At 41.0% G+C, this 21,661-nt stretch overlaps 1 protein-coding gene across 1 annotated transcript in view; it reads right to left on the bottom strand.

Annotated features, from left to right (window-relative positions):
- Nucleotides 1-839: 839 nt before the first annotated feature.
- Nucleotides 840-21,661, bottom strand: part of NPSR1 (neuropeptide S receptor 1) — a 291,594-nt gene continuing 270,772 nt past the window's right edge. The window contains exons 7-8 of the mRNA XM_040353188.1: nucleotides 16,918-17,098; nucleotides 840-1,401 (exon numbers count right to left, since the gene is read on the bottom strand). Of these exons, the coding sequence (XP_040209122.1) occupies nucleotides 1,311-1,401; nucleotides 16,918-17,098 (272 nt within the window). The 3' untranslated portion in view covers nucleotides 840-1,310. The remainder of the gene's footprint in view (nucleotides 1,402-16,917; nucleotides 17,099-21,661) is intronic.

The following is a 21,661-nucleotide window of genomic DNA, read 5'->3' as shown; positions in this document are numbered from 1 at the left end:
ATAAAATATATTGAAAAAAAATGGCAGGGGTTCCCCTTAATATTCATACCAGACCCAAAGGGCCTGGTAATGGACTGGGGGGGGGGGGCTGTATTGCCGGGACCGACAATTCATGTATAGCCGCTAGTAGTTTTAAATTATTTTTTTTCCCTTCAGAAATTACACTTTGTGCAGGGACAATTCTAAGCACGGGAAACATGCGCTACTTTACATGCATACTTTAGACACCTCCCAGGTGCGAAATTTAAAGGAATATTTCACTTTTATTGTTTCACTTTATTGTTTTAACTTTTTTTGCATTGATACATGTCCCCTGGGGCAGGACCCAGGTCCCCAAACACTTTTGAGGACAATAACTCGAAACCATTTAAAATTAGCACTTTAGAATTCTTCCATAGACTTTTGTTCGAATTTCCTGCGAACACCCCAAATTGTTCCGGTTCGCCAAACTGGCAAACAGTCAATGTTCGCGTCGAGCTCATGTTCGACTCGAACTTGAAGCTTGTGGTACATGGCCCTGCCCCCTGGTGGCCGCATCATTGGATTTGATTGACAGCAGTGGGAGCCAATGGCTGCACTGCTTTCAATCTATCCAATGAAGAGCAGAGAAGCCATGGGAAGAGTAACGCGAGATCGCGCCCACAGAAATTCGGGGCTCAGTTAAGGTGAAAAAACACAAGGGTTTACAACCCCTTTAACAGCACCCTGCTGATATTTTCCACCAGACATAATCTGGCTGCAATGCATAGAGAAACACAGGTACCTACTGATGACACAAATGGGTCTAAATTATAATATGTAATAAAAACAGGTTTTATTTAAAAAAATTATTTGCATGATAATGGAGGTGAAGATGGAGGGAGGGGGCAGCTGAATCAGGGAGGGTAAAATATAAGCAGAGAAAACATCAGCTTTAGGAAGCATCTGCTTAGACATTTTTCATCAGACTCAGGTTAAATTGCCCAGATTTGACACGGTTATCAATACATATAAACTTTACAGGTTCTGTGGCTGACTAAATATAGTAAAGTCACTAATCTGCATTTAAATAACCATTAAACTATTGTAATTTATAGCCTATATTTGTCAGCAATCAGAGTAATGTGTTTACAACCCTGTAACTAACAAAGTAGACACAGTATATTTAAAATCTGGTAAGAAACAATGTCAAAACTATAAAAACTATTAACATCACAAATGCCCTGTGTGTACAATTTGCATCTCATTGTGTGCTGTAATCAAAGGAGCCAACGTATGCTCATTTGAATATTAACTTTGTTATATCTATCGTCTTGATGACAGCCCATGCATTAGATGTACTCTGGCTTGGACACAATTTGCATTTCTACTCCTTCAGTTTTGTCTCTGAGGGTGCCTTGAAATTTTCCTGAGCTTCGGTCCCTGTAGGGGAAAAAAAATAAAAAATTAAACTCTTAAACTATATCTAAACCCATGAACAGAAATGTTATATATTTCAGCTGATCAGTCATGGTGTCTGTATTAGTTTTCATTTTTTAGGCTAATTACATTTTCAGCAAGCACATAAAATACATGTTGAACTTGCTAGAATTGCAAGCCTTATGCCCCGTACACACGATCACTTTTTGTGATGAAAAAAAATTAAATTTTTTATCATGAAAAAAAATGAAATTTTTCCAACTTCATCATTAAAAATGATGTTGCCCACACACCATCGTTTTTGAAAAATGATGAACAAAGCGACGGAACTCTAAAGGGGAAGTTCTATTCGCCTTGAGGCTGCTTTTAGCTGGTTACTTGTTAGTAAAAGACGATTCGTGCTTTTTTGTCTGTTACAGCGTGATGAATGTGCTTACTCCATTATGAATGGTAGTTTTACCTCCCGTCTCAAAACTTGCTTCTGGGCATGTGCGGGTTTAAAACGTCATTTTTGCCCACACACGATCATTTTTTATGACACAAAAAATGAAATTTTAAAAAATGACAAAAAAATTGAAGCATGTTCTAATACCGCGTACAGACGGTCGTTTTTTGTGATGAAAAAAAACATTGTTTTTGAAAACGTCATTTAAAATGACCGTGTGTGGGGAAAACGTTGTTTTATGTCTTCTGAAAAACGACAAAAAATAAATTCGAACATGCTTGAATTTTTTGTGTCGTTTTTCAAAACGTCGTTTTTTGTGTCAATTAAAATGATCGTGTGTGGGCAAAATGACGTTTAAAACAACGTTTTTAAACCCGCACATGCTCAGAAGCAAGTTATGAAGCTAGCTTTAATGGAAAAGAGTGCTGAACGTAACCGCGCTTTGCTAGAGCATTTTGAAAAAACGATGGTGTGTAGGCAACGTCGTTTTTCAAAATGAAGTTTCAAAAACGTTGTTTTATTTCATGATTTAAAACGTCGTTTTTTTTTATCCCAAAAAACGACCGTCTGTACACAGGGCAAAAAGTGCCCTGTACACATGATCACTTTTTGTGATGAAATAAAATGACATTAAAAATGTCATTTAAAATGATCGTGTGTGGGCAAAACATCATTTTTTGTCTTCTGAAAAACGACCAAAAAAAAATTAGAACATGCTTCAATTTTTTATGTAATTTTTTAAAATGTCATTTTTTGTGTCATAAAAAATGATCGTGTGTGGGCAAAAATGACGTTTTAAACCTGCACAGGCCCAGAAGCAAGTTATGAGATGGGAGGTAAAACTACCATTCATAATGGAGTAAGCACATTCATCACGCTGTTATGCCCCATACAGACGGTCATTTTTTGTGATGAAAAAAAAATGACGTTTGAAGTGATGAAAAAAAACGACATTTTTGAAACTTCATTTTCAAAAACGATGTAGCATACACACCATCATTTTGAAAAATGATGAACAAAGTGACGGCACTCTAAAGGGGAAGTACTATTAGCCTTGAGGCTGCTTTTAGCTGGTTACTTGTTAGTAAAAGATGATTCGTGCTTTTTTGTCTGTTACAGCGTGATGAATGTGCTTACTCCATTATGAATGGTAGTTTTACCTCCCGTCTCAAAACTTGCTTCTGGGCATGTGCGGGTTTAAAAACGTCGTTTTGCCCACACACTATCATTTTCATTGACACAAAAAATGACATTTTGAAAAACGACACAAAAAATTCGAGCATGTTCGAATTTTTTTTTGTCATTTTTCAGAAGACATAAAATGACATTTTGCCCACACACGATCATTTTAATTGACATTTTTAAAAATGTCATTTTATTTCATCACAAAAAATGACCGTCTGTACGCGGCATTACAGACAAAAAAGCACGAATCGTCTTTTACTAACAAGGAATCAGCTAAAAGCAGCCTCAAGGCGAATAGAAATTCCCCTTAATGCCGCGTACAGACGGTCATTTTTTGTGATGAAATAAAATGACATTTTTAAAAATGTCAATTAAAATGATCGTGTGTGGGCAAAATGTCATTTTATGTCTTCTGAAAAATGACAAAAAAAAAATTCGAACATGCTCGAATTTTTTGTGTCGTTTTTCAAAATGTCATTTTTTGTGTCAATGAAAATGATAGTGTGTGGGCAAAACGACGTTTTTAAACCCGCACATGCCCAGAAGCAAGTTTTGAGACGGGAGGTAAAACTACCATTCATAATGGAGTAAGCACATTCATCACGCTGTAACAGACAAAAAAGCACGAATCATCTTTAACTAACAAGTAACCAGCTAAAAGCAGCCTCAAGGCGAATAGAACTTCCCCTTTAGAGTGCCGTCACTTTGTTCATCATTTTTCAAAATGATGGTGTGTATGCTACATCGTTTTTGAAAATGAAGTTTCAAAAATGTCGTTTTTTTTCATCACTTCAAACGTCATTTTTTTTTCATCACAAAAAATGACCGTCTGTATGGGGCATTAGAGTGCCGTCACTTTGTTCATCATTTTTCAAAAACGATGGTGTGTGGGCAACATCATTTTTAATGATGAAGTTGGAAAAATGTCATTTTTTTTCATGATAAAAAATGACTTTTTTTTTATCACAAAAAGTGATCGTGTGTATGGGGCATAATTTTTTTTGGTCATTTTTCAGAAGACAAAAAATTATGTTTTGCCCACACACAATCATTTTAAATGACATTTTTAAAAATGTCATTTTATTTCATCACAAAAACAGATCGTGTGTACAGGGCATTATGCCCCATACACACGATCACTTTTTGTGATGAAAAAAAATGTCATTTTTTATCATGAAAAAAAAATGACATTTTTCCAACTTCATCATTAAAAATGATGTTGCCCACACACCATTGTTTTTGAAAAATGATGAACAAAGTGACGGCACTCTAAAAGGGAAGTTCTATTCCCCTTGAGGCTGCTTTTAGCTGGTTACTTGTTAGTAAAAGATGATTCACGCTTTTTTGTCTGTTACAGCGTAATGAATGTGCTTACTCCATTATGAATGATAGTTTTACCTCCCGTCTCAAAACTTGCTTCTGGGCATGTGCGGGTTTAAAACGTCATTTTTGCCCACACACCATCATTTTTTATGACACAAAAAATTACATTTTAAAAAATGACATAAAAAATTCAAGCATGTTCGAATTTTTTTTTGTCATTTTTTAGAAGACATAAAATGACATTTTGCCCACACACTATCATTTTAAATGACATTTTTAAAAATGTCATTTTATTTCATCACAAAAAGTGATCATGTGTACGGGGCATTATAGATTCTTTTCAGCTGCACTGAAAGCACAAACAATGTTATCTTCCTTTTGTAAACATCTTATCCTCCTACCGCATTTTCTTCCTTCAGAGGATAAGAGAGGAATATACAGTGCCTTGAAAAAGTATTCATACCCCTTGACATTTTCTACATTTTGTCACGTTACAACCAAAAATTTGAATGTATTTTATGTGATAGACCAACACAAAGTGGCACATAATTGTGAAGTGGAAGGTAAATGATAAATAGTTTTCAAAATGTTTTACAAATAAATATGTGAAAAGTCTGGCATGCATTTGTATTCAGCCTTCTTTATTCTGATACCCCTAACTAAAATCTAGTGGAACCAATTGCCTTCAGAAGTCACCTAATTAGTATGTGAACAAACAGCATTATGAAGGCCAATGAACACACCATACAGGTCAGGGATAAAGTTGTCGAAGTTAAAGCAGGTTTAGGTTATAAAAAAAATATCCCAAGCTTTGAATATCTAACGAAGCACTGTTCCATCATCTGAAAATTAGTATGGCACAACTACAAACCTAGCTCAGGTGGGAGAATCTGTCCACAGGATGACGATTAGTCCTGCACTCTATGAATCTGGTCTTTATGGAATAGTGGCAAAAAGAAAGCCAGTGTTGAAAGAAAGCCATGAGAAGTCCCATTTTCAGCTTGCGAGAAGCCATGTGGGGGACACAGCAAAAATGCGGAAGAAGGTGCTCTGGTCAGATGAGACCAAAATTGTGTGGCGAAATCGAACACTGCACATCATTCTAAACACACCATCCCCACCGTGAAACATAGTGGTGATAGCATCATCTTGTGCGGATGCATTTCTTCAGCAGAGACAGGGAAGCTGGTCAGAGTTGATTAGAAGAAAACCTGTGATGCCACGTACACACGATCGGAAATTCCAACAACAAAAGTCCGATGTGAGCTTTTGGTCAGAAATTCTGACTGCGTGTATGCTCCATCGGACTTTTGCTGTCGGAATTTCCGCCAATAAAAGATTGAGAGCAGGTTCTCTATTTTTCTGACAAAATACAATCCTACCGGAAAATCCACTCGTCTGTATGCAATTCCAACACGCAAAAAAAACATGCATGCTCAGAATCAAGCAGAAGAGCTAAACTGCATATTGAACTTCATTGATCTCGGCTCATCGTACATCACCACGTTCGGAATTTCTGTCAAGATTTGTGTGACCGTGTGTATGCAACGCAAGTTTGAGCCAACATTCCGTCAGAAAAAATCTACGGTTTTCTTGTCGGAATTTTCGATCATGTGTACGTGACATTAGAGTCTGCAAAAGACTTGAGACTGAGGTGGAGGTTCACCTTCCAGCAGTGCAACGACCATAAACATACAGCCAGAGCTACAATGGAATGGTTTAGATCAAAGCATATTCATGTGTTAGAATGGCCCACACAAAGTCCAGACCTAAATCCAATTGAGAATCTGTGACAAGACTTGAAAATTGCTGTTCACAGATGCTCTCCATCCAATCTGACAGAGCTTGAGCTATTTTGCAAAGAAGAAAGGGCAAAAATGTCACTCTATAGATGTGCAAAGCTGGTAGAGACATACCCAAAACAAGACTTGCAGCAAAAGGTGGATCTACAAAGTATTGACTCAGGGGGGCTGAATACAAATTCATGCTACACTTTTCAAATATTAATTTGCACAAAAAAAAACAAACCTTAAACAATTTGTAATTTTCCTTCCCCTTGATAATTATGTGCCACTTTGTGTTATTAAATCCCAATAAAATACATTTAAGTTTTTGGTTGTAACGTGACAAAATGTGGAAGATTTCAAGGGGTATGAATACTTTTTCAAGGCACTGTATGTTTAATGTCCCACTTGGGTAAGGGCCATTTCACACAGGCTGTCTGATCAAGTCCGTCTTTAGGTTTTAAGGCGGACCTGATTGGACCTTGAAGTCTCCTCTATGGAGCTGCGGATGTCAGCGGACACATGTCCGCTGACATCCGCCACTATCCAACCCGATCCTCCAGGCGGATTCTACATGGCCTGCCTAAAGCCAGCCTATATTCCCCTCCTAATTAAATTCTGTTCATAAAAACTGGAACACATGTCAAAAAAATATTATTGTTGTCTATGACGGCTCCCTGTTATCACCCCAGTACAGGCCCCATGCTACCCAAGCAGAATACTGTATATGGTTCTAGCACAACAGTAAGGAAAAACCTTGCTTTATGACACTGAAAACAACAACAACAAACAAAAAAAAAAATGGATAGATACAACTGTTTTCAGAATCCTCTTTTCTAAGTTCAACTAAAAAAATCATACAGTTTAAATCGCATCACTAATCTATATTGAAGCCAAAAGTTCAGAGACAGGATATCACATACCTGGTCAGAGGCCAGAGTGCTGAGAGGGTTCCCCTTGTGGCTTAGTGCAGAGCACCCCTGAAGGTGCTAACAGGAAATGCTACTGTCTGGCTTCTCTGTGCTGGCAGTTCAGCTGTCAGCTAATTTCCAGCTTCCATCTCTCCACAGTGATCCACCTGTTGATGATCCTGCTTATCAGCTCTGCCTACTTAACCACTTCCCGACGGCCGTACGACTATATACGGCCGCAGGGTGGTTCTACTTTTCTGGGGCGCCGTCATTTGACGTCCGCCCCTTTCCGCGTTCCCCCGCGCACGCTCCCGAGCATGCATCGGGGAACTTATGTGCTGCCCGTGTCCTTTGGACACAGCCAATCACAGATCGCCGTGAAATGCCAATCGGAGTGGCCGTTTGCTAGGCGATCTGTGCGGCCAATGAGAGATGATCTCATATGTTTACATATGAGATCATTTCTCATTGCCGGCTCTCACAGACAGCGGTGCTGTCAGGGAGAGACGAGACCGATCTGTGTCTCTTGTACATAGAGACACAGATCGGTCACCTCCCCCAGTCACCCCTTCCCCCACAGTTAGAACACTATATAGGGAATACATTTAACCCCTCCCTCACCCCCTAGTGTTAACCCCTTCCCTGCCAGTCACATTTATACAGTAATTAGTGCATATTTATAGCACTGATTGCAGTATAAATGTGAATGGTGCCAAAAATGTGTCAAAAGTGTCCGATGTGTCCGCCATAATGTCGCAGTCGCAATAAAAATCGCAGATCGCCGCCATTACTAGTAAAAAAATAATAATAACAAATAATAATTTTGTCCCTTATTTTGTAGGCGCTATAACTTTTGCGCAAACCAGTGGCTTATTGCGATTTTTTTTTTTTTTTACTAAAAATATGTGGAATACGTATCGGCCTAGACTGAGGATAAAAAAAATATTATTAATTATTATTATTAATATTATTATAGCAACAAGTAAAAAAATATTTGTTTTTCAAAATTGTCGCTTTATTTTTGTTTATAGCGCAAAAAATAAAAACCGCAGAGGTGATCAAATACCACCAAAAGAAAGCTCTATTTGTGGGAAAAAAAGGACGCCAATTTTGTTTGGGAGCCACGTCTCACGACCGCGCAATTGTCAGTTAAAGCGGCGCAGTGCCGAATCGCAAAAAGTCCTCTGGGCAGGAAGGGGGTTTAAGTGCCCAGTAAAGAAGTGGTTAAAGCCTTCCAGGTAATTTACTCTTTGCCTTCACCTGTGTTAACATCACAAAAGACTTTATCCTGCGTTCCTGTTGAAGACCTGCTTGAGTGACGTTCCCTCTGGTTATAGATCCTGCTTGCTGTATGTCTACCTTTATCGCTGGCTTTTGGACATTGGCTTGGCTGACTACCTGATCCGGTTACTTAACTCTGGCTTGTTTTGACTACGCTTACTCTGTTTACCTTTTTATTATTAAACAAGTGTGATTTAACTGTACTTCTGTCTCGGTCTGATTCATGGTTTCTGACAGCTACGTCCAAAGAAGCATGAGTTGCCAGCTGTGGTTACCTGTGGCAGTGGTAACCTGAAGGGCTGAGATGATGTTCACCAGATAATGGCCATATGGCCATATGAGCAGAATGAGCTGCAGGACAGGTGTCTCTCAGAAGTACCAAGCTATATTTAAAGTGGATGTAAACCCTCCACACAACCAGTGAAGTGAACAGCCCCAGATGATGCACAGGGACACATACATTTTACATATCTGCTGTCTTCACATTGATATACTGTTTAGACAGTTCAGATCATGTTAGGAAATTTTCTCTTCATGGTTAATGGGTTGGGGAAAAAAACATTATTGATAATATTCTTTTCAAAAATATGAACTTTGTAGGCACATTAATATGATATCAAAAAATTGTTTAATAATTACATAAAATCTCTTCATGGTTAACCCAGAGTGTGATGTCTGACATTCAGCCAAGATAGCTAAAATTGATGATTGGAGGAAAGGCACACACATAGGCAAAGACTCTCATGCCGCGTACACACCATCACTTTTTTGCGATGAAAAAATGCGACGGTTTATGTGATTGAAAAAAACAACATTTTTCAAACTTCAATTTGAACAACGACGTAGCATACACACCATCACTTTTTCACAACGCTCTAGCAAAGCGCAGTTCCGTCAATCACGCACAACGTCACTATAAAGGGTCGTTTCCATGCGGAAGACGGCCTCTTTTGCTGATATCGTGTTGCTGCGTGTTAGTAAAAGTTTGGTGAGAGACGATTCGTGATTTTCAGTGTTTGTGCTTTAAATTTCGTTTTCTGTCGTACAGTTTGTCTATTTGTCGTCGGATCTGTGATACAGTGCTTGTACTAAGGACGTATTTGTTTTGGCATTACGTTTTGTGTGCACGGTGCTGTTTAGCAGGTCGTTCTTCAGAGGCCATTCTCTACTTCAGGGCGTAATTTTTAGTCTGATCTGATTTGACGACCGTTTTCTAGCCATGTTGCGGGTACGAACTCGTCGCCGAGATCGTGCTGTGCTTGTTGTTAGGATGTGTGCTGCATCCCGGCGACGGTCCATGAACAGGGTGAGGAGGAGGTTGTGGACCAAGAACTGGTTGCTATGCAGGGACCAGTTCTCTCATATGCCTCTGCTGCGGGAGATCCAAGAAAATAACCCTGATGATTTCAGGAATTTTCTTAGGATGTCTGACCCCGTATTTCAGCAGCTTTTGGCTTCGGTGTCGCCATATATCACCAGGCAGGACACCGTTATGCGGGAAGCCATCACTGCTGAGCAGAGGCTAGTTGCTACGTTGCGCTACCTTGCAACAGGGAGAAGTCTGCAGGACTTGAAGTTCTCGACGGGCATCTCCCCCCAGGCTCTGGGCCTCATAATCCCGGATACCTGTTCGGCCATCATTCAGGTTCTTCAGGAGGACTATGTTAAGGTAAGTGGTGTTCTTTCAATGGTCAAACTATGGCCCTCCAAAAAAAAATTAACCTGTTTCTAATATGCTCAGAATGTTCACTTTGTCTCCATGTATGCTGTTCTACACAATTTGTAAAGCCCTACATGTTTATTGTATTTAGCCAACCTGTCCATCATTCTATGTTGTGGCCAAACCCACCTAGCATAGTCCCTATATCCCCGTTTAGTTGTGGCCTCCATTGTAGTGCTGCATTTTGTGTGTCCCTATATCCCCGTTTATTTGTGGCCTCCATTGTAGTGCTGCATTTTGTGTGTCCCTATATCCCCGTTTATTTGTGGCCTCCATTGTAGTGCTGCATTTTGTGTGTCCCTATATCCCCGTTTATTTGTGGCCTCCATTGTCCAAACCCCCCCCCCCCCCAGATTGTTTGACTACATAGTAATATTTAGTTTTATTATTTTTTTGTTATTTTTTTGGGGGGTGGTTTCTCAGGTGACAAACTCATCTTGGGCCCCCCCTCCCCCTAATTATATTTTTTGAACATCAGAGGGGGTGATTAATATGCTTAGTGTTCACATGTTATTTTTTAATCTTAACCTTTTTTGTTTATTTTTTGGGGGGATCCCTTGAAATTGTAGATATATTCTGTTCACAATGTTTGTTTGAATGGATTTTTTCTTATCTTTCTATCCAGTTCCCCACCACGCCACAGGAATGGCAGACTGTGGCAGCGGACTTCTCCCAGCGTTGGAACTTTCCGAACTGCGGAGGAGCCATTGATGGCAAGCACATCCGCATTGTGCCCCCACCCCATAATGGATCCCATTTCTACAACTACAAGGGGTTCCACAGCGTTGTTTTGATGGCGGTGGTCTCTGCCAACTACGAGTTTATGTATGTGGATGTTGGGAAAAATGGCCGGATGTCGGACGGCGGTGTCTTTGCGGAGACGGAGTTCGCCCAACGGCTTCAGTCGGAGGACCTTGCCTTGCCACCTGCGGAGGAGAACGAAGAGGGTCTGCCCTTCGTGTTTGTTGCAGATGAGGCTTTTGCTTTGGGTCCCCACCTCATGAGGCCATTTCCCCTACGCACCCTCACCCATGAGAGGAGGGTTTATAATTATCGGCTGGCCAGAGCAAGACGTGTGGTAGAGAATGCCTTTGGAATCATGGCCAGCCGATTCCGATTGTTTTTAACAGCAATCAACCTTGCGGAATACAAGTGGAATCACGTTATTTTATGTTGTTGCATTCTCCACAATTTTTTAAAAAGACATTCCCACAATTACCTCACAGTATTGCCTGATGAGGCAGATGTTGTGGCTCCTGAGCCGGGACGTGAGGCTAGCCATAGAGGCTTGGCCCCCCAAACCGCACGTGCAGTGCGTCAATCCTATGTGGACTATTTTATGGGGAGGGGGGCCATTGCAATGCCCGATCTTCATTAAATAATAAAATATTCTTTTTTCTTGATTAAACAGTGTAAATTTATTTTGTATCTTTTTTTTTTTTTTATTTTGTGTATTGTTTCTTTTTCCTAGGTTCTCATCCAGCCATGTGTTTGGGATGTCCTAAATTCCCATGAGTGTAAATCTTAATAACTCTACAAATATGCCTGAGTAATTTAATGAGTCAGCATTGATACCAATAACTACACACACATTTTTTGGAGTACATTTTATTTATTTTTTTTAATTAGTACAAAATAGAATCTTTTTCTTATATATATATATTTTTTTTAATTAGTACAAAATAGAATCTTTTTCTTATTTTTTTGTTTTTTTTTTAATTAGTACAAAATAGAATTTTTTTGTTATTTTTTTTGTCTTTTTTTTAATTAGTACAAAATAGAATCTTTTTCTTATATTTTTTTGTCTTTTTTTTAATTAGTACAAAATAGAATATTTTTTTTTTTTGTCTTTTTTTAAATTAGTACAAAATAAAAGGTATATGTGGTAATATGTTACTTTACCGGATGTTGCGGCAGGTTCCCCTTCATCTACATCCCTCGGGGGTGTGGCTTGGTTGGCTTGTGCCTCCTGCCTTGCTGCTTCATTGTGCCCTACAAGATTGAAGAAAGGGAAAACAGGATGTTAAAACATTAGAGCGGCCTGAAAGGACCCAAAAATATTTTAAAGAAAATAAAAGAGGGCAATATTGTTGTTTTTAAAAAGCGTTCAAAGAAGATAGACCAGTATTTAATCCATTCACAAAGTAATTTAAAATCTGGGTACAATTGGTGTATTTTTCTATATGTAAGCTAACCAAGTATCCCCTGGATCTGCTCACCCCTGTGTGTCACCCAACATAGGTTGTGAGTACACATGTTCAATAAAAAAATGATGAGCAAACGCTCCTTTTTCGGAATCTCAAGGTATTTAAGTTTGTGCAAAAATAAGCAGAAACACATTTACATCAATACCAGAATTGAAGACACCTTTAAGCCCAAAAAATGTCACAACTTTCATATTTGTGGCGAATAATTGGTCCTAGGAGTCGTCGTTCATTCGCCCCCAATTCGTACAATTACGTTTTTATTTATGATACAGTGCTTCAACTCCCCTTTGCACATGCAAACTAGGCATGATGCCATTTCGCAATAATATGGTATTGGATTATTGAAAGTCAGCGAATGAACGACGACTACGACGACTGAATCATGCGTCCACATTCATAATATTAATTCTGGTCAACCTGCAAAAAAGCAACACATGGCACAAAGAACACACCCAAATAATTAATACACATGGAAAAAACTTACTTCTTCTTCGAATCACCCTATTTATTTTGGCAAGTTGGTGGGGTTCCCTCTTCTTTAAATCTGACCACCTTTTGCGCAGGTGCTCTCTGCTCCTGCGTCTTCCAAACTTCCGCTGGAGCCTACGGATAACCTTCTCCATTATTTTTGCCTTAACTTTATTTGGATGCATGTAGGGGCCATGCTTGGCATCATAGTCCTCCCTCCTCAATATGGTGACCATCTCCACCATTTCATTGAATGACATGTTGGAGGCTCTGCATCTGAATCTGCGGCGTGTTTGGGCCTGGCCTGCCTCCTGGCTTGAGCTGGAATAGACCTCCATGTTGTCCATCTTTTCTCCCTCCCCAAACGACAGAGAAGGGGCGTGGAAAGGACGATACCGAACGTCAGGGGCGGGGTGTCATGCGGAGCGTCACGCGTGCGTAGTGTAAAAAGGGATCGGACGTGTTTGTAAACGGCGTGCATAGTCTGTTGAAGAAGGCGGAAGTCACGATCTTTGCTAACGACGATACGTAAGTTATTTTTTACGACTTTATTATAGTGAAGAGGGAATGAGTTTGTGGACTAGTTAGGGGAAGTAAGCTAGTGGCTTTAATTACATTAGGTTTTGGCTTCTGTTTCATGTGCAGAAAGAATGGATCCCTTCAAGGATGCGGAGTTCCTGACAGAATTTATCCAAAAATGGAAGGAACATCCTGTTCTGTGGCAAACCAAAAATACCATCAATAAAAACAAAGATGCCAGGGAAAAAGCAAAAGAGAGCATGCTTGAATTTATGAAAACAAGGGTCCCCAACGCCACAAAAGCCACAGTGAAGAGCAAAATTAATTCCATCAGGGGCACCTACAGGGCCCAATGGGTCCAGGTCCTGGCCTCAATGAGGTCTGGGGCTGCAGCTGACTCCATCTACAAACCAACCCTGTGGTACTACAGTCAGCTGCAGTTCCTGGACGACCACATTGAGACCAGGGCATCCATGTCTACCCTTCCCCCAAGAGGTAGCTCCCAGCTTCCCAGCAGCCAATCCTCCAGTCTTCTCTGCAGACAAGAGCAGGCAAGCTCGGAGGAAGAGCACGAGTTCCTGGAGGACCCCAATTGTGACCCATGGAGCATGGTATGTGTTTTTTGTATGAATTTAGTTAGTATATGACAAGTCTAGTAATAATGTTAAATTTCTGTTACTATTGTTCGACATTCTAAGTGAATCTCCAAAGTTTTGGGATAAGATCAATAGTCAGTAGTGGCAAAACAGGATGGGGCCAAAATTGGCCGATTAATAATGTTCCTGAAGGAGTGGGTGGCATTTTCAGAGAGGCCAGTAGGGGGGGGGGGGGGTAACGCAATACACCTGCAAGGGGTCCCAGATGGAAAACACCCTTTTTGAGTACAATCTAGTTGACACGAAATTTACTACTTAATTTTTGGGGGAAAAGGCCACTTATTTCCACAATTAGGCCTGCAACAACCCACATAATTCCAGGGGGACCATGTCTGAAGGTGTGTAAGGGGCCACATAATTAGGGATGGCAACCCTGTGTGTAATATATATTGACATTCAATTTGCATCGCTCATGATTTTAAAAATGTGTGTGATTAATGACAAACACAAATAAACTATGTTCCTTTTTTTGATACACAGGCAGACCAAAGCCAGGAAGAGCCAGGGCCCACAGTGAGCCAGGAAGAGCCAGGGCCCACAGGGAGCCAGGGGGAGCCAGGGCCCACAGGGAGCCAGGAGGAGCCAGGGCCAACTGCAAGGCAGGAGGTGGCAGAACCCACTGGGAGCCAGGAGGTGGCAGGCCCCAGTGGGACCCAGGAGGCACGCCGGCGGGATACCATCTCCCGGATCCCTCCATTCCGCAATCCCGCTAAACGGCTCAGGAGTCTGCGCCAAATGGAGGAGGAGACCCAGGGCCTGCTTCGCCAAGCTACTGCGGCCATCCGAGAGCCACCCAGTGAAGTTGAGGGGTTCGCAGCACTCATTGCAGCCAAGCTCTACAATCTGGAGCAGAGCCAGCGTGTGCGCTGCGGCGAACAACTCATCTTCAAAGCCATAAGCATGGCATCCCTGGGGCAGCTCGATGACGACACCGACATTGTGCGGATTGCTCCTCCTGTCCTTGCTGCTCCTCCTGCTCCTGCTCCTGCTCCTCCTCTTCATGAGGCTGCTCTGGCTCCTGGCACTTCATCTCCTCCAGGAACCCAGCCCCCAAGGACTCGGGCTACAGGGAAGACTGCAGGGAAGGCTGCTGGGAAGAAAAAGCCCAAAAAATAAAACGGTGCCCCTGATGGAATTTTAATGTTGACTCACAGGCTGAATTGGTGGCTTCGGGGACCCTTGTTTTCAGCAAAGTTCAAGCACGCTCTAAAGTGCTGCCTTCCTTGGCATCTTTGTTTTTATTATGTTGTGTTTTTGGGTTGTCACCATTTTTTTTGTAAATTTTTGGGCAGAATAAATGCACTTTTAATTTTTCAGCCAAATTTGACCATGTTTCTTTTTTGTAGATTTGAGAGATCATTAGTGAGTGGGCAGACCCATTCCCGAAAAGTTTTTGGAAACATTAACAAGGTCAAAAAACATGCTTGTGGGTGAGTTCCACAAAAAATTATGTTGTTGCAGCCACTTCACACACTCCCAAATCAACACAAAATAGAGATTTCAAATAAAATTGGTGACAAAATAAAAATCAAAAAAAAAAAAGGTTGCCCAATATATATATTTAAAATTTTGAAGATGGAAGATACAACTAAATAACAGAACACAAACATAAACATTATCAAACAAGAAAGAAACTACTTAAAAGCTTGTCATAACTATGTAACAAGATCAGCCGCAACAAACGTCCATTTCTGGGTAGCAGTTAAAAGCAGGGGTTAAAGAAGCGCTTTCTTTTCTTGTATATAAGCTGAAAAAGACCTAACGAATGTGCTTATTCCATTCTGAACAGTCGTTTTACATGAATGAGCGCTGCCGTCTCCTAACTTGCTTCTGAGCATGCGCGTGCTTAAAACGACGTTTTTACGTACACACGGTCAATGTTTAGAACACAGAAAGCGACGTCGGCCAAAAACGACACATAAAATTGAAGCATGCTTCAATTTTTTTTGGTCGTTTTTTAGAAGACATAAAACGACGTTTTTGCCCACACACGATCAATTAAATTGACGTTTTTCAAAACGTCGTTTTTTTTCATTGCAGAAAGTGATGGTGTGTACGCGGCATCAGAGGTGTTTTGTAATAGGGCCAGCTCCCTGTTAATCTATTTTAGCAACCTTCCCTGGCAGAAATTTCAGGCTGGTTTTATCTGATGTGTCAGAGAATTTGTCAGGAGTTATCAGGCTGAGAACAGAGGAACAGTTCAGGAGAGAGCTACGGGACTTGGCTCTTTAAAAGAGAGTGAGAACAAAATACTGCAGATATGTGCCAAGCTCAAATTTCCAGAATTGGGTTTACATACACTTTAACAGAAGGGTGAGACAGGAAGCAGGGTCAGGAGCCAGGTTAGCAGCCATGCATGGGAGGAAACCAGAAGCAGAATCAGGAACAAGCCAGGGTCATACACAGGTGACCATGCAGCAGCAGAGTCGGAAGCGCAAGACCAAGGCCAGTGACAGGTAATGACGTAGCACCAGAGTCAGTAGAACAATCCAGGGGTCAGAGTCAGGGATGAAGACTGGACAGGTCAAAGGCAAGCTGGGTCAGTAACAGGGAATGCAAAATTAGAAAACTAAAGAGCACAGGAAGAGGGTGGTCTGACAGTCATCCAGCTGCCTTTAAATAGGCCACTAGGCACCAGGATCTATAACGCATTGCACACGCCTGTAGCCATTGTATGCGCATTCACATGGTCGTGTGCCCAAGCACCCACATGAAATGTTTGCACCCATTTCTGCGCAAATTAGTGTGGCCTTGCTAAGTGTTGGCAGATGTGCCAGTTCTTCTGCGATTCATAACAGGTAAGTGATGTGCTTAAAGCTGTAGGGAATTTTTTTAATTAAACTTCAGTTTTTAATATATGCATGGCTGTATAAAAGTTAGTGCTGACAATTAAAGCAATAATATACAAAACACAATATTTCATAGTGATTTACTGAAAATGTATTTTGTTTTGAAGCCAGCAAGTTTTTAGCATTTACTCACTGACTCTTTAGGATAAATTGCTTTAATTAATTTCTTACCTGGATAATCTGCAGTGTCTGTTGCTAAATATGCAGTAAATTATTGGGTTGACAGCACTGTTTAAAACTGGCAGATTCTGAATAATTACAGATGCATAGTTTCGCGCTTGAGTCTTTGGTAACATCTCAAAGTTATCCAGAATGTCAAAAAGAAAATAGGGGCTCCAACACAATATAAAAGCTGTATAAAGAAACACAAAGCAATGTCTTTAAAACATGATAATTTCAGTGTTAAATTATTACATTAAGGTTTGGGTTGTACAAACCCATTTAACAATTCTTAAAACCAGGATGTTTTATTTGTTTAGGTTAGAAAAATGGACGCTTTATTTCTGTCTAAGTTCATCCTCCTAAAGCTACCTTATGCCGGTGACTACTGGACTAATTATAATCTCTTTTGTCTGTTATGGGGGAAGGTGAGGGGGGGCACTTATGTACCAACTAGCAATTAGGTCATTAACCCCCTTCCATGTGAACCAATTTTAGTGGTATCTTGGACACCTAACCAGTTCCTGTGGCGTTTACAAGCAAACAAAAGTAGACAAAAACTCAACACTTATAAAATGCCCCTTCTAAAATATTTTTTTTACTATATTTTACGTTTTACGCCCCAGAAATGCCTGAAGGTGCTTGTCAAATCTTAGCCAGTGCTGGTTGGGAGGAAAGGGCACAGGATTCCCTTTTCATAATACTCAAACTAAAGTGATACTAAAGGTTCAAATATTATTTTTAAAAACAACAAACATGTTATACTTACCTCCACTGTGCAGCTCATTTTGCATAAAGTGGACCCGAACACTGTCTTCTGTGGTCCCTCGGCAGCTCTCTCGGCTCCTACCTACAATAGCTAACCCCCTCTGGGAAGCTCTCTCCCAAGGGGGTTACCTTGCAGGCACGCTCCCATGTCATACATTCTGCGTCCATAGTCGCATAGGATGCATTAAGGTGAAAAAACATGAACCTTTACAACCCCTTTAAGCCTAGGTTCACACTGACTGTGGGAATAAAATTGTGCAAGTTCAGCTAAACTCGCACAATTTCATTCCCGCATGTCAGTCCCGACTTTGGGGGCAATTTCAGCGACATTTGTGCGGGTCTCTGCACAGATGTCAATGAAAATCGCACCCGGAAATCGCTAAAAGTAGTACAAAAAATACTTCTGGGAATCGATGTGGCGCTGCAAATGCAGCATCGTACTGATTCGGACGCTACCATTGCCAGCAATTGCCACAGATTAGGCATGCAATTTGACATGTCAAATTGCATGCCAGATCACATAAATGTGAACCAGGGCTAAATGATGAGGATTTACCTCATCCTTTGAATGTCCATGGAACTTGAGGAGAGAAGTTCCTTGTAATGTCATTGTCCAAAGTACGTTCTTTCCATGACTGACATAGGTGTTTGTTCTGTAAATACTGACTAAAGAACAGTAGTTGAAGCAGTTACATTCATAACTGCTCTGATGCCACATGATCAAACACAGGAGATGGATAGTGATGTATCCCCGCAATAAACTGTACCTTTCCTTGTGTAGCTCTGCAATGAATGATCCACTGACAGTACCCCTGTTGACTTGGCCAAACAGCATTTAATGCCGATTTAACTTTTTTAGCTGTCTATTATTATTTCTTTATTTTCCCTTCTTATCTCTGGTATGTTTATTTTCTTTATTGCAATTCCATTTTTTTCTACGTTTTATGTTCCTTAATTATTGTCTATACTATATTGTTATAATTTATTTTCACCAAACATCAGCACACAAATTCACTGGGTTTAAAGATGTACAGGAGTTCTGTTGTCAATTTAACCTGACCTTTTAGTTTTACTTGTTTTTTTGCTTTTTTTTTAATTATAGAATTTCCAGCACATAGCTGATATCAAGTACAATAGCTGTAAATACGGCCCCCTCACTGTAGAAATGCCAACAAGAGTTAAGCCAAAGTTCAGCAAAGTTTACCAAAGTTTGCATGCCAAATCCAAAACCCATTGAATTCCTTGTAAGCTGAATGCTAAAACAAAAAGTTTAGTTATGAAAAAAAAAATAACTGTTTATAGGTCAATAGGTATGAAACAAATGGCATGGGGGGGGGGGGCTGCATTGCCCTGGGAAACCATGTACCATTGGCAAACAAGGTAATTTAAGTATCATGCCTGTGGAGTTTACAGTTCCAGGAAATGACAGCTTCAGACACTTACTTAATTTTTTAAATAAAGTGGTTTGAGATTCTATTCATTTATACCAAGATGAGGGTTTGATATTCCCCAACCCTGGGCCTCCATCATTTAACTGTACCCAACGCACTCATCACACGGCCCCCTCTGACAACAGCCGCAATTTGCACAATTTAGTTCTGATGCCTCTTCTTCCCAAGAAGTGCCCTTTGGAATGTCGGTTCTATCTGTAGCAAACTCACCTCTCTTCCCGACCTCTTTATCTTTAATGCCACGTACACATGATTGGTTCGTCTGATGAAAACAGTCAGAAGGACTGTTTTCATCAGACGAACCGATCGTGTGTGGGCCCCATCGTTTTTTTATCCATCGGTGAAAAAACTTAGAACTTGTTTTAAAATTATCTGATGGTTAAAAAAACTATAGAAAAAAACGATCGTCTGTGGGCACGTCCATCGGTTAAAAATCCATGCATGCTCAGAATCAAGTCGACGCATGCTTGAAAGCATTGAACTCCATTTTTCTCAGCACATCGTTGTGTTTTACGTCACCGCGTTCTGACACGATTGTTTTTTTAACTGATGGTGTGTAGGTACGACTGATGAAAGTCAGCTTCATCGGATATCTGATGAAAAAACCCATCAGTCCGTTTTCATCGGATGAACCGATCATGTGTACAGGGCATAACTCATTTACTCTATTTGCCATTACTAAATCCTGGCTTCATGAATCCCACGCTGCGTCTTCTGCTGCCCTCTACCATGGTGGCCTTCTCTGGACTCACTCCCCCAGTCCCAGTGGAAGGGAGGGGGAGTGGGAATCCTATCCTCACAGAGCACCTTTCAGGTACTTCACCAACCTCCCTCTCTGTCACTCTTGTATTTGTCTTCTCTCCAGTTTCTTTAAGGATCACTGTGATCTACTGGCCCCCTGGACTGGTATTATCTTTCTTGAGGACTTCTCCGCCTGACTACCCTACTTTCTCTCTTCTAAAATCCTCACAATCGTTCTCGATGACTCATCCCTGTTAATACTAACTCTTCTGCTATTTACAACCTTCTCAGTCTAACCTCCTCATTTGACATGAAGCAATGGATACATACTTCTACTCACTCTGACTGAAATACCCTTGGCCTTGTTTTCTCCCACCTATTCACTCAGGGTAACCTCTCCAATGATCCTTTCCCTCTCTCTGATCACTACATTATTAGTTTCACGTTCTCCCTCTCCTCCACCTCCTCTCCCTCCAACAGCCAGTTACCGGTATAAATTCTACACTCTAACTCTGTAACTCACATCTTAAATTTCTCCCTCTCTTCTGGTATCTTCCCCAAACTCTAAAACATGCACTAGTCAGCCCTATACTTAAAAATCCCTCACTGGACCCCACCAATCTTAACAACCTATGCCATATTTCCTTGCTCCCCTTTTAATCCAAGCTCTTCGAACGGCAAGAATGATTGTGGGGGATTTCAGAAGAGAGAAAGTAGGGTAGCCAGGCAGAGATGTCATCAAGAAAGGAGGATAGATCACAGCTATCCTTAGAGAAACTGGGAAGAAGAGACAAATGCAATGTGCCTCAAATGAGCAGAGTGAAAGAGAGGGAGGTGGGTGAAGTACCTGAAAGGTGCTATGTGGGGCTAATAGGATTCCAACACCACCTTCTTTGCGTCCACTGGGTCTGGGGGAGTGAGTCCAAAGAAGACCACCATGGGATAGAGCAGCAGAAGATGCAGTGTCGGATTCGTGAAGCCAGGTTTCAGTAATGGCGAGTAGATTAAATGAGTTAGCAATGTAGAGATCGCGGAGGGAGGTGAGTTTGTTACAGACAGAGCAAGCATTCCAAAGGGCACAAGAGAAAGGGAGTCTGGTCTTGGGAAGAAGAGAAATGGGAACTAGATTGTGTGCATTGCGGCTGCAGTCAGAGGGTGTAGGGTAATGGGTGCGTTGAGCACAGTTAGATGAAGGAGGGCCAGGGTTTGGGGATACATCACCAGAGGATAGGAGAAGCAGAAGGGTGAGGGAGGTAATGTGGGGAATGTGATTTATATGAGGGGACATGCCCCAGGGATTTGGAGTATTGGGCGTTTGAATTTAGAATTAGTATGAGTTGGTAAGTGCAGTAATAAGGAGAGGACAAAAGTGAGGGTGATATATATAGGGTGTGGGGTGGAGAAGAGGGGTGAAGGAAAGACAGTTTAAGGAAAGAAGACACAGCTGTGAGAAGGAGTGGTAGACATTGCATTTTAGAAAGGGGAGGAAAAGCAAAAAAGGTGAAAAAGTATACCTGTATTGTAAATAGCAAGGTCTTTTGTGTTCCTTCGCTTTGTGCAATCGCTGAAGTGCAGAGTCAGAAGTGCTTCCACTTATAGAAATAGCCCCACTTGGAGAAAGAGCCCCAGATGCAATGAGCCCCCTGCTTATGCCTTCCCCAAAAGGATGCATATATTTATACTAATGGTGATAGTGGGTGGGTGCATTTCAATTATCTAATCAGGAGGTAATAAAAGTTTACTGATCAACAGGGCAAAATTCTTACTTCAGAAACAGATCAGCAAGAGGGCAATAA

Source organism: Rana temporaria, chromosome 5, assembly GCF_905171775.1.
Source record: "Rana temporaria chromosome 5, aRanTem1.1, whole genome shotgun sequence".
In the NCBI taxonomy this organism is placed as follows: domain Eukaryota; kingdom Metazoa; phylum Chordata; class Amphibia; order Anura; family Ranidae; genus Rana; species Rana temporaria.
The sequence above is the reverse complement of the archived record's forward strand: the minus strand, read 5'-3'. Positions and strand labels throughout refer to the sequence as shown.